At 38.6% G+C, this 15830-nt stretch overlaps 1 protein-coding gene across 2 annotated transcripts; it reads right to left on the bottom strand.

The window, feature by feature from the left end:
• Positions 1-7493: 7493 nt before the first annotated feature.
• On the bottom strand, positions 7494-12925 carry LOC147311221 (CD209 antigen-like protein C). 2 transcript variants are annotated; one of them, XM_086266254.1, is made up of 6 exons: positions 12627-12925; positions 12389-12478; positions 12011-12145; positions 10923-11065; positions 9659-9762; positions 7494-9193 (listed from the first exon to the last, which is right to left on the bottom strand). In XM_086266254.1, exons 1-6 carry the CDS (start codon positions 12694-12696, stop codon positions 9049-9051), a joined length of 687 nt encoding a protein of 228 aa, XP_086122380.1. In that variant the 5' UTR covers positions 12697-12925; the 3' UTR covers positions 7494-9048. The 2 variants fall into 2 exon arrangements, with proteins under 2 accessions (XP_086122380.1, XP_086122378.1); XM_086266252.1 differs by having other exon boundaries at positions 12389-12925.
• Between the last annotated feature and the right edge of the window lie 2905 nt (positions 12926-15830).

Below are 15830 nucleotides of genomic sequence, written 5' to 3'. Positions count from 1 at the left end.
AACGTCACAAAATTTTGACAACCACCAAACATTTAAAACAGTAAATGAGAGCAGGTACACGGCTTCTGCACAAAGACGTAAACACAAAACGCATCAGAATCAGTGAGATGTCGCCTTTCTCACCGACGGCACGGACACGGTCGGGGCTGAAAGCTGACAGCTCGCTGATTCTGATCCGCGGGTCCGCGCTTTGTGTTTACGCCCTTTTTTCGCTGATTCTGAAGCTGCAGGTTTTATCTCTCTCCAAATAATAGCCTATTGACTGAACCATAAACATCGTCATGAATTCACTCTGACTTTTGCTGTTTTGCTTCCACCACACTTCATGCACAGCTCTCTCTCTCTGTCTCTCACTCTTTCTCAGTGTACTTCAAGAACAGTTTCCAGTCTATCCCCGAAATCTGTGCTTGCTTGTTACACACAAGACTACTATTATTTAAAGGCTGTCGGCCGCTGTTTTTTTTTCCTTTTAAAAAACCTAATTTCTGCCATTCAATAGGATTCTGAACAAATTGAAACTTTTTAAAATTATACAAAATGCAAAACGTTTAGCTGTGTCTCTAATAAAACCAGAGGTAATGTTCATATGTTTATTAATGGTTTTCTTTCGTTTTTGATGTACTGCAGAATATTTTTATAAAATCCGATGCCAGGAAAATCACCTTCATGTTTTTGTGTTTTATCTTCAGCTACTTTGACACAAAGGCATCTGCTGTGATGCTCACACCTTTGATAAAGTCTTGCGAGTGTCAGCTTCCTTTTTATAGATACAAAAATATGTAAATGTACTTATCTGAATTATAATATTTCTGACTGTCTGAGGCAAAATTTCCCAAATTCAAATCGAATTGAATCGAATCGATTTGAATCGAATCGTGGATCGAATTGATTCAGGACCTTGTGAATCGGAATGAATCGATTCTAGAAATCAGTGACGATACCCAGCCCTAGTATATAATGCTGTGCTAGTGATCGCTAGCGACACCGCTATGTTAGCATACCAAAGCATAACACTGTGAACCTGGAGAATGAACGATAACCTTTTTCCACTTTTTTGACAAATGCAATCGCATGGAAAATTGCTGTAAACGGACCAAACTTCAGTAGGAGAGAACAACTGAGATAGTCCAGCCACAATATGAGGTTAGTCATTAATGTAAGATAAGATAACCTTTATTAGTCTCACACGTGGGAAATTTGTTACAGCAGAAAGTGGACAGTGCAAAGTTACATAGCAAAAATTAGAAAAACACTGGAATAACATATGTTCCAGTGTTTATAAAGCAGCTACCAGAGAATTCAACATTAATGAATTAATGGTATGGAAGTGGAGGAAGCAAGAATGAGTTGAGTAAAGTTTGACTTTTCTGACTGATTTGTTTTGTTTAATGCGCTTTATAATGCGGTGCTCCTTATGTATGAACACAGACCCGTTTGTCGACAGTGCGCCTTATGGTCCCATAAATACGGTATATAAATGATTAACCTTGCATTGCGGATGGATTATCTCAGTTGTTCTTCTGACTGAAGTTTGGTCTGTTTACAGCACCCTGCCAAGCGATTGCATTTGTCCCTGACCATCGAGAATCCTCACGTTAACTTTTATCGAGTGAGAAAAAGTTAGCATTCACTCTCCAGCTTCACTGTTTATATTATGCTGCTAACAAAGCTGTGTCGCTAGCGATCACGTATATTGTTATATATCAGCTAGCCAAACTTTAGTAACCCCACAAAACGTCCCTGCTGTTTAGTATTCTGTCTTCATTTAGGTCGGAAGTGATAGCAGAGCTGCAGGTTTTAATTTGTTTCAGAATTCCCTTAGTCAGGACATGCTATATTGTATTTAGATGGACGCTAGCGAGCTAACACCCTGCTAACTTCTAACTCCGTTAAATGTCATAAATTCCATTTTCATGGATGCCTGGATGTTAAACTTAATTGTTACACCTGGTAGAGCAGCCACGCTGATCATTTTATTACAGATAAAAGAATTTAGACAGTTTTTCAACTCTCAGTGATGCCACAGTGATCGTTTGACTTGTGGACCTGCAGCAGAGTTTGGGCCCAGACTAATGACGTCAGACTTAAAGACCAGATAAAGGGTTATTCTATGCTATGTATTCCATTAGAAATCAGACTTAGTTCAGAATAGGAGTATTACACAACATATTAGGTTTCTTATGATTTTATTTGCAGTTCTGCTCCTGCTAAATTGCTTTAATGAAATATTAAACATTCAAAAATCTAAATTGTGGACACTCCCCTTTTAACCATTGGTTTGTCACGGTCTGCTGGTGGAGAGAGTGAGGTGGACCCAGGAGCAGACACAAGCAAGGAGGTGGAACTGAACTTTAAACAAAAGGCAAGCCTTTATTGTGGCTGATACAAAGGCAAGACAAAACAACAAGGATAGTGGCTAAACTAAACTAGAACCTAAACTGGTGAAACTAAGAACTGCGAAAACTAAGACAACTTCGACAATTATGAACAAGACTTTGTGCTAAGACATGAAAGAACTATGAAACATATACAAGAACAAGCAACATGAACATGACCTGCACAGAGTCTTGAAACCTGACATGACCTGAGGGATGAAACACATATGATGTGACACTGATGAAGAAACACAGGGCTTAAATACACTGAGGGATAACGAGGGGAATGAGACACAGGAGCAGAACACAGCTGGGAGCAATCTGACATGACAAGACCAAGAGGAAGTAAAACTCAATACACTGACATAGGACACAGACTTTCAAAGTAAAACAGGAAACATAACAGACATGGACTTGACTAGGGGAGACAGCAACCATGGAACACAGAAACAGAAACCAAAAGAGGATAAACAATGACAAAATCAAGGTTCAATAATGATACAAAACTCAAAACATTGGGTCATGAACCCAGGACCATGACATGGTTAAACAGTAAAGGTAAAAATGTGTATTATCATAATATCACTCAAAGGGTTCTTACAGGTTACTCTGGCCTTACAAATTTACAGATGCTTGGGGATGGCAAGGCCACCCTGGCAAGCATGCCTTCATCTAGAGCTGGGAGAGTCTCCTACCAGGCTCCATCCAATTTCTGTTTGCCTAATGGGTAATACTCATAGGATCAGAGACTTTAAAAGGAGAGCTGGTTCCAGACCTTCCTGTACTAGGGGTGCCTGGTCAAAATCCACACTTCAGAAAGAAACCCCATTAATAGTACAACTACTAAAATAACAATAAAAAGATTTTAAGTTATTAATGCCCAGAATAGAATAGAATAGCCCTTTATTGTGAATGTACATGTACAAGGAAATAAAGCTTTACAGAGTATTTTTGGTAGTTACTTCCTCTTTTCTTTGTCAGTGCTCCAAAATTTCCCTCAGCACAGCTATTCTTCAAGGGGGTTCCTACCACAAAGATATGTCATGGTGATCCTTTATTTTATTTTGACATGCTTTTGGTCTTGTATCACAGGTGCAAGTCGTGCATGCTATAATTACACACAGGCGTATGTAGTATGACTTCACTATAGTCTGTACATTTTTTGGAATCATGTTTTATTATGTATCATTTCTCTTTTCTTTGTTTCAGAAATCATATTCTGTAAAATTAAAAATAAATCCTTCACATTTCATTATTGTGCCTTACAGTTTTTTTTCTCTACATTTTTTGCAGTATTATTATAAAGCCATTTGGTGTCTTAAAGTGGTGGTGAAAGGGTTTTAATTCTTTGGTCACAGACTGAGTTTATGTTTTGACATGTGAAAAAGACTTTGCTTTGTTTTAGCATCTATTGCACAGGTGATTCTTAGTTATGTCATGAGAAATGCCCTAACTTTTTTGAAAGCTGCATTATGAGTAGTAGGGGTGCAACAATACTCGTATCGATATTGAACCGTTCGATACAGTGCTTTTGGTTCGGTACGCATATGTATCGAACAATACAAAATCTTTTATTTGTTTTATCAACTTTTCTTCTGACGATGCTGTCTGTGTTGAGCGCTCAGTGGATCTACGTTCGACTACTCCGCCTAGGCTGCACTGTCGAGTGCAGATCCACTGAGCACAGTGCAAGCTAGCAAGACAGAAGCTAAGCTCGTTGCAACATGGCAAATGCCTCAACGCTACCCGAAATTGAACCTCCCCCACCCTCATTCAGATCTGGCGTTTGGAACTATCTTGGTTTTCATGTGAAGCATGACCCTGAAGGTAAGCGCGTCATGGACAAAAGTAAAACAGTATGTCGGATGTGCCACGCAATGCTTAATTGGTGGGAACTAGTGCGTTAGCGCAGTTAGCTTGTTAACGTGTTGACGCCGTCCAGCCCCATGCGCGGGGCGATCCGCGGTAACTCGTTAACAGAGATTTGCTGCGTTATGGCGTTAATGTCATTTTAACGAGATTAACGCTGACAGCACTAGTGGGAATACAACGAATATGACTGCACATTTACGCCGACATCATCCTCGTGCAAAGACAAGTGGAAGCAGACAAAAACAACAAGCACGCATGCTACAAACTTTACCTGAGTCATTTAGACAACCGTTAGGATGATTCTCCTTATGAGGACCTAATATGTTTAATATGCTGCTGAGAATATAGCCCAGAAGAAGCGTATAGTATAGCTCTTATTTTGGAAAGAGCCATTTCTCTGTAATAAACTCTCTTTTCCAAAGATGAGTGATTTCTCGATCAGATAGATTTTTTATTATTTTGTTGTTTCAACAACATTAAATTTAAAAACTGTACTTTTGAGTTAAAATATATATTTATAATTTTAATAAATGACAAATTAAAATGCATAAACATTTTTTTGTATCGAAAAAATATCGAACCGTGACACCAAAGTATCGAACCGAACTGTGAATTTTGTGTATCATTGCACCCCTAATGAGTAGGGATGGCAATTCATAGTTTTCATTTGATGTCACAGCTCCTGGGACATGCAAAAAACAGTACTGCAGTCCTTTCTCCTCCAGTGTAATTTACATTTATTTACAGCTGCCAAAAGGGCATATAGTATAGCACCAACATGTGAACATCTCTGCTAACCCTGACTTCAGGCCAACTTGATGCTAATTTACACTATAGAAATGATTTACCTGACACTGGAAAAAAAAACAAAAAAACCCCTCAGTCAACGTTACCATTGCGACATGACGTTATGTAGTGCTTGCCTTTGCTTTAATGGTGAACAGTTTCTCGTTGTCCATCTCTGACATGACAGCATTATTTACAAATCCAGATAGAAAATACATGTAGCTGTCCATACTCTGAAATCTTCCATTCTGGCAGTAGTTCTCTACAAGATACACATAGATGTCACCAAACTGGAGCTCTGGGAGAGACACTGCCACTTTCAGGGGTTTAAATGAAGCATATGCCCAAGTTCAATAAGAAAGAGCTGTAAATGTCATCTTCCGGCTTTCCTGGGCGTTTCTGTTCTCCACATCACAACCTTGTTTCAACATTTGCAATCTCATTAATGTCATCATTTTTCTAGCCCAATCACCTTCTTGCTTGCCTTTTTTGAATTAATCAGCCGCCAATTTGCATAGTTTAGATTTGCGCTCTCCATCATTCTCTCTTTCAGAATCTCATTCATGCAGCCCACCTCTTCCCCATCTTCACCTCACAGACACCTTAGTCAGAACTTCCAAACCTCAGTCTTTGTCTTCACCACCACCAGCGTCTAGACCAGGGGTCGGCAACCCTAGGCACACGTGCCACCATTGGCACGTGAAGGGTTAACTCATGGCACGACAATAGCTGGACTGGCCATCAGCCCACCGGACAAATGATTTTTCATTTTTATGGGCCAATAATTTTTTATTTTTTGTAACGGTATAAACAATGAAAGGTGGTGGATTGGCCAGATGCTGGCAGATGTATAAAAATACATCTGCTGGCCGCCGGTCCGAGTGTCAGGTGACCTGAACTTCAGGTAAGAAGTTATGACCTGCAGTCTATCCAGGTCAGATATAAACCAAGTTTAGGTGGAGTTTATTTTCGTTGTGCTGAATTTTTACAGTCAGTTACAATAACTCGTACTGCGTACTAGCTAGCATGACGGAGTTTCTATACAGCTGTTCGGTTGCTATGATGTTACTGATAGTGAACTTTATTTTATTCATAAGGTTAGTTATTAGAGTTGCCAACCGTCCTGTAAAAAACGGAATCGTGCCGTATTCAGAGAAAATATTACGCGTTTCGTATTGAGCTGAAAAGGAACAGTTTGTCCCGTACTTCAGCTAGAATGGAAAACAACACAAAGCTTGAGTTATTCTGTGTATTTACGCTGTCAGCTGCTTCTTATTCTCTCACCCTCCCTCTCCTGTTGCTACTTAAATCATGAAACTGATCAGTGATCAGCTGATTGGCTTTTCTCTCTTGTTTGTTTATCGCCCACTGCGCCAGAAAGAGGAAACCAGCAGATGTCGCGCTAAACAACAGCAGCATGTTTAACCTTGATAAGCTGTTGTTAGAATTTATTTAATAATAATTTCTAGTATCAGCTGATGTTTGCTGGAGCCACAGCTGTAAAAGCTGCTGGTCATGATGTTGGTTTGGATATGTGGTGAGAGGGAAACATGAAGATGAAACCAGGAGACGTCCTTACTGAATCATCAGAGCTGAACAGGTGATGGAGAAACAGGTTTATCTTTTAGGTGACATGAATGAGTTGAAGGGAAGTTATGAACTGTTTCTGAGAGACAAATAACATCAGGATCCTTTTCTAAGTAGCTGACAGCTGGTAACTGTGCAGGGGCGGGTCTAGGAAAGTTTTGCCAGGGGGGCAGCGTCTGTTTTCATTCAAAGACTGTTTTTTTTCTATAATACCTGGTGGTGTAGTCTGTGATTTTTTTTGTCAGTTCAGCCTTATATATTATGTTTACCCCGAGTGACCACCCGGTCAGCTGGTGGGTAACAGGCATCTCCGAAAACGTTAGAGCAGTTATGGAAATATGTGATGTCTTGATGAATCGAGCAGATATTTGAAGTTTACACAGCACCATTCTCGCATAAAAATATCTTAAACGTTTATTTTGTGACCCAGAAAGAGTAATATTTCAAACTCCGCCACTCTGTGTTCCTCCGCCATTGCCTCGTTTGAGTTTTGGACGAAATGGATTCTGGGATATTGCATTTCGTCAGTTCGAGCTGATTGGAGACCAGAACAGCCAATCAGGTATTTTTGCATCAAAGTCTGTGATTGGCTGGTTTTGTGGCACAAATATAACCGTGTAGAAAAAGAGTTGAGCGCGCACGGGCAGAAATGTTGAGAGCGCAAGCAACACATTGCGGCTGCAATTGTGTGTGTGTGTGTGTATGGATAATAGCAAACACTGAAATACATTTTTTTGCACGCAGCAATTAATTTTGTTCACTCAAATTCAGCTTTTCTTCGCTCAAAATAAATTTCTCCTCAAAATGCAACACTTGCACCCGCAAACCTTTTTTTACGTGCGCTCAAATTTTTTTTACGTGCGCTCAGAATAGTGGCACAAAAATAATGTCATACTTAAGAGGTACTAGATGTTCTTATATAATAAACCAACCAAGACTTTTAGTTTTAAAGCAAAGCAGAAGTTTATCAACAATTATTTTAAAGTTTATTCTGTCATACTCTTTCATATTCTCTCTTACATGACTTTCTACAGAGAACTCTCTGCGCTGGTGTTTTGAAATGTTTGCCCTGTTAACAGACACCATGGAGTAAACTGAAGTAGCTTCTGTAATGCTACAATGAGACAAAAGTGGGCCACCCTCTTCTTCTTCTTTTTTAAAATTTGGTTTGTTTGTTTTTTACCAGTACTTAAAAAATAAAAATTTTGTATGTTTCTTAATGAGGCACTGTGCTTGATTCTCTGAATTAAATACATTCTGCTGACCAAATAACATACAACCACTGGTTATTTTTGCCATGAATATAAATTTGCACCTAATAATAATAATAATAATAATAATAATAATAATAATAATAATAATAATAATAACTTTATATAAAGCGCTTTCAAACAAAGTGCTGTACATCTATTTGAAACTAAAAAGATAAATAAATCAAATCGATACATAGCAATACAAGTAAAAAAACAATACAAGTTAAAAACAGTAAGAATTTAAAAAACTAAAAGCCATAGAATTAAAACATGTAGGATAGGGTGAACAAATGTGTCTTCAACTTAGTTTTAAAAACTAAAAAAAAAAACTAAAAATTGTCATTTTTCTGGCTCTAGGAGAAGGTTCCTAGAGAAGAGTCCTGAGATCGTGGAGCACTGGATGGAACTTAAAGGTGTAAAAGGTCGCAGAGGTGCCAATCCGTTTAAAGCCTTGTAGGTGAGCAGCAGGACCTTAAAATCTGATTGAACCTGACAAAGTAGCCAATGAAGAGCTCTCAGTACAGGGGTAATGTGCTCAAATGTGAGCAGCTGCATTTTGCACCATCTGTGGACCTCTGAAACTTTTCTTTGGTAGCCCAGAAAGAAGAGCGTTAAAATAATCAATACATGAAGACACAAATGCATGGATAGGAACCCCTGCAGTGTCGCTTGACAAAACTTGTCTGATTCTGGCTATGTTCCTCAAATGATAAAAGGCGGTCTTTGTTATCTCTTTTACATGAGACTCGAAGCAGAGCACCATGTCGAACCACACGCCCAAGTTTTTTACCTTGTCCCTGCAATTTCTGACACCTGTCAACAATTTTCAAGATGAAATTTTGGGACAAGTGCTGAAATTTTTGTGGCCCAATGACCATCAACTCTGTCTTATTAGTATTTAGGAGCAAGAAATTATCAGATAATCAGCCCTTAATTGCAGATAGACACGATTCTAGTTTAGAGACTTCAGCACAATTTCAAATGGTCAAAGGAACATAAACCTGCAGGTCATCAGCGTAACAATGAAAGGTTACATTAAAAAACACAGTACAGTAAATGTACGCAGTCAGAACAGAGGACAACATTAAAATGGAAATGTAGAATAGATCAAGAATCACAGTTAAAATGTCAAAACATGTAGAAATATATGCTCTCCAAGAAACTGTACAGTGGTGTTATGGTAGATTTTTGCAGATCCATTTCATAGAAGCTGTACATGAAATATCATTCCAAGTCCTCCGATCTTCAGCTCTTATATGCACACAATCTTCTTCACTATTTGGTGAGCCTCCATTATTGGGTTCATTTGTCGCCCAGTTCCTAAAGAACGAAGGTGTTATATAAGAACATATCAGTAAGATGAAGAAATTGAGTGTGGGGATTTAATTCCCTATAAAAAAATATGACAATGACCCCACTGTCTGGTGCAGTTGTCAACAGTGTTGCATGGATTCAAATCTACTGTGTCCTTTCTGTATGCAGTTTGCATTTTCTCTGCCACTTCATCCCACAGTCCAAAGACATGTGTGCTAGCTGAATGGTGGAGAAAATGGATGGATCGATGTATTTGTCATGAAAGGTATGAAAGGTCGTAACTGAGTTCTTCTGCCCCCCCCCAAAAAAAAGTCAGTAGCATCCATCTTTAACCTTTTGCCCTTATTTTGGCTCAACCACCTGACATGTAAGCTTACTGATGAGATTATTTTGCATACATATATGTTCATAAAAAAACACATTGCTGGAAATCCAGTAAATGTAATAAACTGAAACAAAGTGAAGACTTACGCCAGAGTCAGTGGAGTTCCATCTACCCATTTCCACTGTCCTTCCTTTCCACTGTCAGTCAAACCAATCCAAGTGTTATCTTCGATGATTGTAGTGAGAAAGTTCTGTTAAACATGAAAGAAACAACATTTTTTTTAACCAGAATTCCATTTTCTAATTATTTTTATTTCCTTTTGTTTATTTAAATTGTAATAATTTTAACCAAACTAATGTGGAGATCAGGGAAATATTTTACTGCTACTATTCATAACCATCATCATTACCGTTACATTAATTATCATTTCATCAAAGCATTTATTCAATAGATTACACATGTTCTTAGTTAAGATTATTACACCTATCACACAGAGCTTCTGTCTGGTAAAAGGTTAGAAGCGCCAACGGGCGGGGTGAGGCTGAGTGCGTTGGAGGTCGAGACACACACACACACACACACACACACACACACACACACACACACACACACACACACACACACAAACAGTTCCAGGAGATAAGCGAGAGTTAGAAGATTAATAGGAAGCACCTGGCCTCGAGACGGAGAAGATGTCCTTTTAAATGTGTCAAAAGTCGTCAACAGAACATTTGTGGTTTTGAAACTTATGCATGTATTGTATCTGCTTTGACGCATGAGGGGGCGTCATAAATAATACCCTGATGTTATAAAAACAACTGCTTGTGTATCATTGGGCGGAGATCGATGCTGTCTGTGTGCAGTGTTCATCTCCCCACGCGTGTGTTCATTAAAATCATTGTTTGACCGACTCTCCTGGACCAATTGTTGTTTCTGCGCTCACCCTCAATATTTGAACTCGTAACACTAACTAATCCTAAACTATCTAATAACTAATCTTTACATTTTTAAAAAAAATTCATTTTAGTTTGTTTTCAAAGTTCAAAAAATATTTCAGTTAGTCCTAATTTTCATTCTCTGTCCATCAATCCATCCATTTTCTTCTTCTTATACTCCTCTGGGTTCCCATGAGCCTTGGGCAATTTAGAATGACTATTAATTAACCTAACTTTTATTCTAGTTTTTATTTAATTTTAGTTATATAAAAAAATCACATTACTTTTAGTTTTTTGTTTAGTTTTAGTTAACCATAACAATAACCCTGGTGCTATACAGAATTGCTCTCCACAGTGAGACTGAATAACAGATGTTTCTGGGTTTTATGTTCAGATATGTTGAATGAATGTTGAAAGGTTAACAGAAACACATAAAATGAATGAATACATTAATTGCAATATACATGCACTATACCTGTTCTTTAAAACTGTCTATCACCACCAGATCTGCTCCTTTGTCTCTACAGTCCCGTCTAGCTTCATCCCAGTTACCAGAGGTTCCAGAGAGGAAATAACAGACATCACTGAACATTTCCCATCCTGTAGGACACGTTTTCTCTGGAAGAAACATCAAGCAAGAGACAATCCAGACCAGCAAATAAGCTGTAATGCTCATCAGATCTCTATTTAATTAACTGGGATCTTTTGCCAGAAAAGACTTTTAATTCCTCTGGACTTCTTTTTCAGCATATTATCATATTCCACTGATTTTGTTCAGTGAGATCAAATTGTCACTGGCTTGACCGCGGCTCACAAATTACACCTTGACTGCTTTGATGCCCTGTTGCCAAAGCCAGCCATCACATCAACTAATGCCAAAGCCAAAATAAATATTTAGATAAATGCTCTAACACTACTGCTGTCATTATATTATCAGAAATGTGTGATTTAGGAAGTTGAAAGAGCGTCATTAAGGAGCATCATTACCCCCCCAAATTTTTGCCATCATCATTCTCCAAAGTGTGATTAAAATCATGGTTATGGATAACCATGGAACAAAAAAGACACACATCAGCGCTGTAACTTATCACCTAAACGTCTGAGTGCCAAGTTATATTTGAAGTATTATGGCATGCCTGTGCGGACTAGGTCAGTTCAGTTTTGGCTGAGGAGTAGTTGCAAGGCGAAAATACTGAAAGACAAATGGAATACAATATACATTTCATAACATAATATAATGGGGAAGTAAAACTGAACATAAGGCACATGGAATGAGAGACTATGTAAATAAAAAAAGAACTAACACTGAAGCCAGGACTAAAACATACAAACCTGACACAACTAAACAGGGAAACTGGACAGACATGGAGATATGACTATGAGACAGAAAAGATAAAATAAAGATAATATATTAAATAACCAAAGCACATAGACTCAGCTAGAATATAACCTATGAATATGATTACAAAAAGAAGCTACGAACAGAGAAAATACATAACCAGGGAAAATACCAACCTCTAATACTAAAACAAGAGCCACAAAACAGCTCATACAAGGACTCACTCTGGTTGAACAAACTCTGCAGCCTCTCCAACTCTTTGGTCATTTCCGTGAGGTCAGCTTGCAGCAGGTCTCTCTCCTCAGTCACGGAAGAAATTTGGTCACTCATGGCAGACAGAAGTTTCCTTGAATCATGATCTAAAACAAAGAAAAGTAGGATGCATGTTTTTGAGACTCAAACAACACCAGGCATTTGTTCTTTGACAGCTTCTGACTTCTTCTGTTTAATTTTATCCTAAAATGTTTTACTTATCTTACTTTGTGTAAACATTACCAAGTTTACCATATTTCATTAGAAAATGGTAAACTATGGGCTATCCAAAAAAGAAAAAGAAAAGCTTGTGATCATTAGAACAGATATCAATAACCAACACAACTTACAGAAGAAACCAAGAGTGACAAGTCCAGCCAACAGGAAGACACTCAGCAGGCTCAGACACAAAATAATAACCAAATAGAAACTCCTTTGACCTGAAAAGACAGGAAAAATAAATAAATATATAAAATAAAACAGGGACCCAACAAAGTGTAAAACAGTAGAGATGTTAAAACACCTATTATCTTTTTTCTCTCTTTTTTTTAGCATTTTCCTCCCCAATTTGTGCCACTTCTTTCTTACCTGTGTGATTTGTTGAATGTGTTGGGTTGACACATTTGAGATGTTCAGTATTGACATAAATTTCTTCCATTGCATGAAAGGAGGTGGATGTGGTTATGAGAGCTCAGCTCTGCAGCACAGGACATATTAAGTGGGAACGCCTCACTGGGGTTTTTTTTACGCTCAGAGGAAATGACCTACTTAATATTTGGTTTGTGGAGCTGCTACCACTGAAACTTGATCTGTTCTTGGTCTGTGTATTTATATACCCATGTGAAAGGATAGAGAAAATAATCTGTAAAAGAAAAAAAGAGTTTTGAGAGGAACACATATATATATACATATATACACACACATACATATATACACACACACACACACACATATATATATATATATATATATATATATATATATATATATATATATATATATATATATGTGTATATGTATATATACATATATACATATATATATATATATATATATATATATATATATATATATATATATATATATATATATATATATATATATATATATATATATATATATATACATATATACATATATATATATATATACATATATACATATATATATATATATATATATATATATATAAAAAACACCCAGCACGCCCCTGCGGGCGGTTTATCTATCCTTCAAGCTCGGGTCCTCTACCAGAGGCCTGGGAGCTTGAGGGTCCTGCGCAGTATCTTAGCTGTTCCCAGGACTGCGCTCTTCTGGACAGAGATTTCCGATGTTGTTCCCGGGATCTGCTGGAGCCACTCGCCTAGCTTGGGAGTCACCGCACCTAGTGCTCCGATTACCACGGGGACCACCGTTACCTTCACCCTCCACATCCTCTCGAGCTCTTCTCTGAGCCCTTGGTATTTCTCCAGCTTCTCGTGTTCCTTCTTCCTGATATTGCTGTCATTCGGAACCGCTACATCGATCACTACGGCCGCCTTCTTCTGTTTGTCTACCACCACTATGTCCGGTTGGTTAGCCACCACCATTTTGTCCGTCTGTATCTGGAAGTCCCACAGGATCTTAGCTCGGTCATTCTCCACCACCCTTGGGGGCATCTCCCATTTTGACCTCGGGACTTCCAGGTTGTACTCAGCACAGATGTTCCTGTACACTATGCCGGCCACTTGGTTATGGCGTTCCATGTATGCCTTGCCTGCTAGCATCTTGCACCCTGCTGTTATGTGCTGGATTGTCTCTGGGGCATCTTTACACAGCCTGCACCTGGGGTCTTGCCTGGTGTGATAGACCCCAGCCTCTATGGATCTTGTGCTCAGAGCTTGTTCTTGTGCTGCCATGATTAGTGCCTCTGTGCTGTCTTTCAGTCCAGCTTTGTCCAGCCACTGGTAGGATTTCTGGATATCAGCCACCTCCTCTATCTGCCGGTGGTACATACCGTGCAGGGGCCTGTCCTTCCATGATGGTTCCTCGTCTCCCTCCTCTTTCTTGGGTTTCTGCTGCCTGAGGTATTCACTGAGCACTCGGTCAGTTGGGGCCATCTTCCCAATGTATTCTTGGATGTTCCTTGTCTCATCCTGGACTGTGGTGCTGACACTCACCAGTCCCCGGCCCCCTTCCTTCCGCTTATCGTACAGCCTCAGGGTGCTGGACTTGGGGTGAAACCCTCCATGCATGGTAAGGAGCTTTCTTGTCTTTATGTCAGTGGTTTCTATCTCCTCCTTTGGCCAGCTTATTACCCCAGCAGGGTATCTGATCACGGGCAGGGCGTATATGTTGATGGCCCGGATCTTGTTCTTACCATTCAGCTGACTCCTCAGGACTTGCCTGACCCTCTGCAGGTACTTGGTGGTTGCAGCTTTTCTAGCGGCCTCTTCATGGTTCCCATTTGCCTGCGGGATCCCCAGGTACTTGTAACTGTCCTCTATGTCTGCAATGTTGCCTTCTGGTAGTTCAATCCCCTCAGTTCTGACTACCTTCCCTCTCTTTGTTACCATCCGACTACACTTCTCCAGTCCGAACGACATTCCAATGTCATTGCTGTATAGCCTGGTAGTGTGGATCAGTGAATCGATGTCTCGTTCACTCTTGGCATACAGCTTGATGTCATCCATGTACAGGAGGTGGCTGACAACTGCTCCGTTCCGTAGTCGGTATCCGTAGCCAGTCTTGTTAATGATCTCACTGAGGGGGTTCAGGCCTATGCAGAAACATTGTTTTTTATATATATATATATATATATATATATATATATATATATATATATATATATATATATATATATATATATATATATATATATATATATATATATATATATATATATATATATATACACACACACACACACACACACACACACACACATATATATACACACACACACACACACACACACACACACACACACACATACATATATATACATACATACACACACACACACACACACACACACACACACACACACACATACACATATATATATACATATACATATATACACATATATACATATATATACACATATATACATATATATACACATATATACATATATATACACACATATATACACACATATATACACATATAAGGGTTGTTTTTGATTTGATTGTTTGAAAGCCTTACACCGGCTTACACACTAATTGAAGGAGGCAGTTTTGCCCAGAAAATGTTGTTTTGCATGCCTTACATATAGGCCAATGTGTGGTTTTGATGTGTGGTGACTTGTATTGGTAGAATGCTATTTATGACATGCTCTGTCTCTGCCTTGTAAACCATGCTGTCATTTCAGTCGTTGATTAACCTCATTCCTGTTTTGGTATATGCTTGTTTTAATTTGTTATCTTGTTTTATTTTTATTACTCATCAGGTGTATTTGGGTTCACAGGGTTTAAGTAAATTATTTAAATTGTTTTAAATCAAATTCTGTGAAACATAACCATATAAATTTTTATTGTTGTTTTTATTGTTTTTAACTTGTATTGTGTCTTTTACCTGTATTGCTATGTATCGCTTTTATTTGATTTATCTCTTTAGTTGTACAGCACTTTGTTTGAAAGCGCTTTATGAATAGTTATTATTATTATTATTATTATCCATCCATTCGCTTCTGCTTATCCTTTTCAGGGTTGCAGGGGTGCGCTGGAGCCTATCCCAGCTGTCAAGGGGCGAGATGCAGGGTACACCCTGGACAGGTCGCCAGTCTGTCGTAGGGCCTATTGTTATTAT

This window comes from Aulonocara sp. 'chitande type north' Nkhata Bay, linkage group LG16, assembly GCF_057382095.1.
Source record: "Aulonocara sp. 'chitande type north' Nkhata Bay isolate Kocher_YH1m ecotype deep benthic linkage group LG16, A_spYH_male_GT1.1, whole genome shotgun sequence".
NCBI lineage: Eukaryota > Metazoa > Chordata > Actinopteri > Cichliformes > Cichlidae > Aulonocara > Aulonocara sp. 'chitande type north' Nkhata Bay.
Note: the sequence above shows the minus strand (reverse complement) of the source record. Positions and strands in the feature narration are given on the sequence as shown.

Bases quoted from the DNA above. Each gene is read 5' to 3' on its own strand.
- LOC147311221 (XM_086266252.1), bottom strand. From the start codon at position 12,701: ATGCAATGGAAGAAATTTATGTCAATACTGAACATCTCAAATGTGTCA. The intron at 9,763-10,922 runs GTATAGTGCATG...CATGTTTAACAG, and splicing joins TAGACAGTTTTAAAGAACAG to AACTTTCTCACTACAATCAT. The intron at 9,194-9,658 runs GTAAGTCTTCAC...TTCGTTCTTTAG, and splicing joins GGAACTCCACTGACTCTGGC to GAACTGGGCGACAAATGAAC.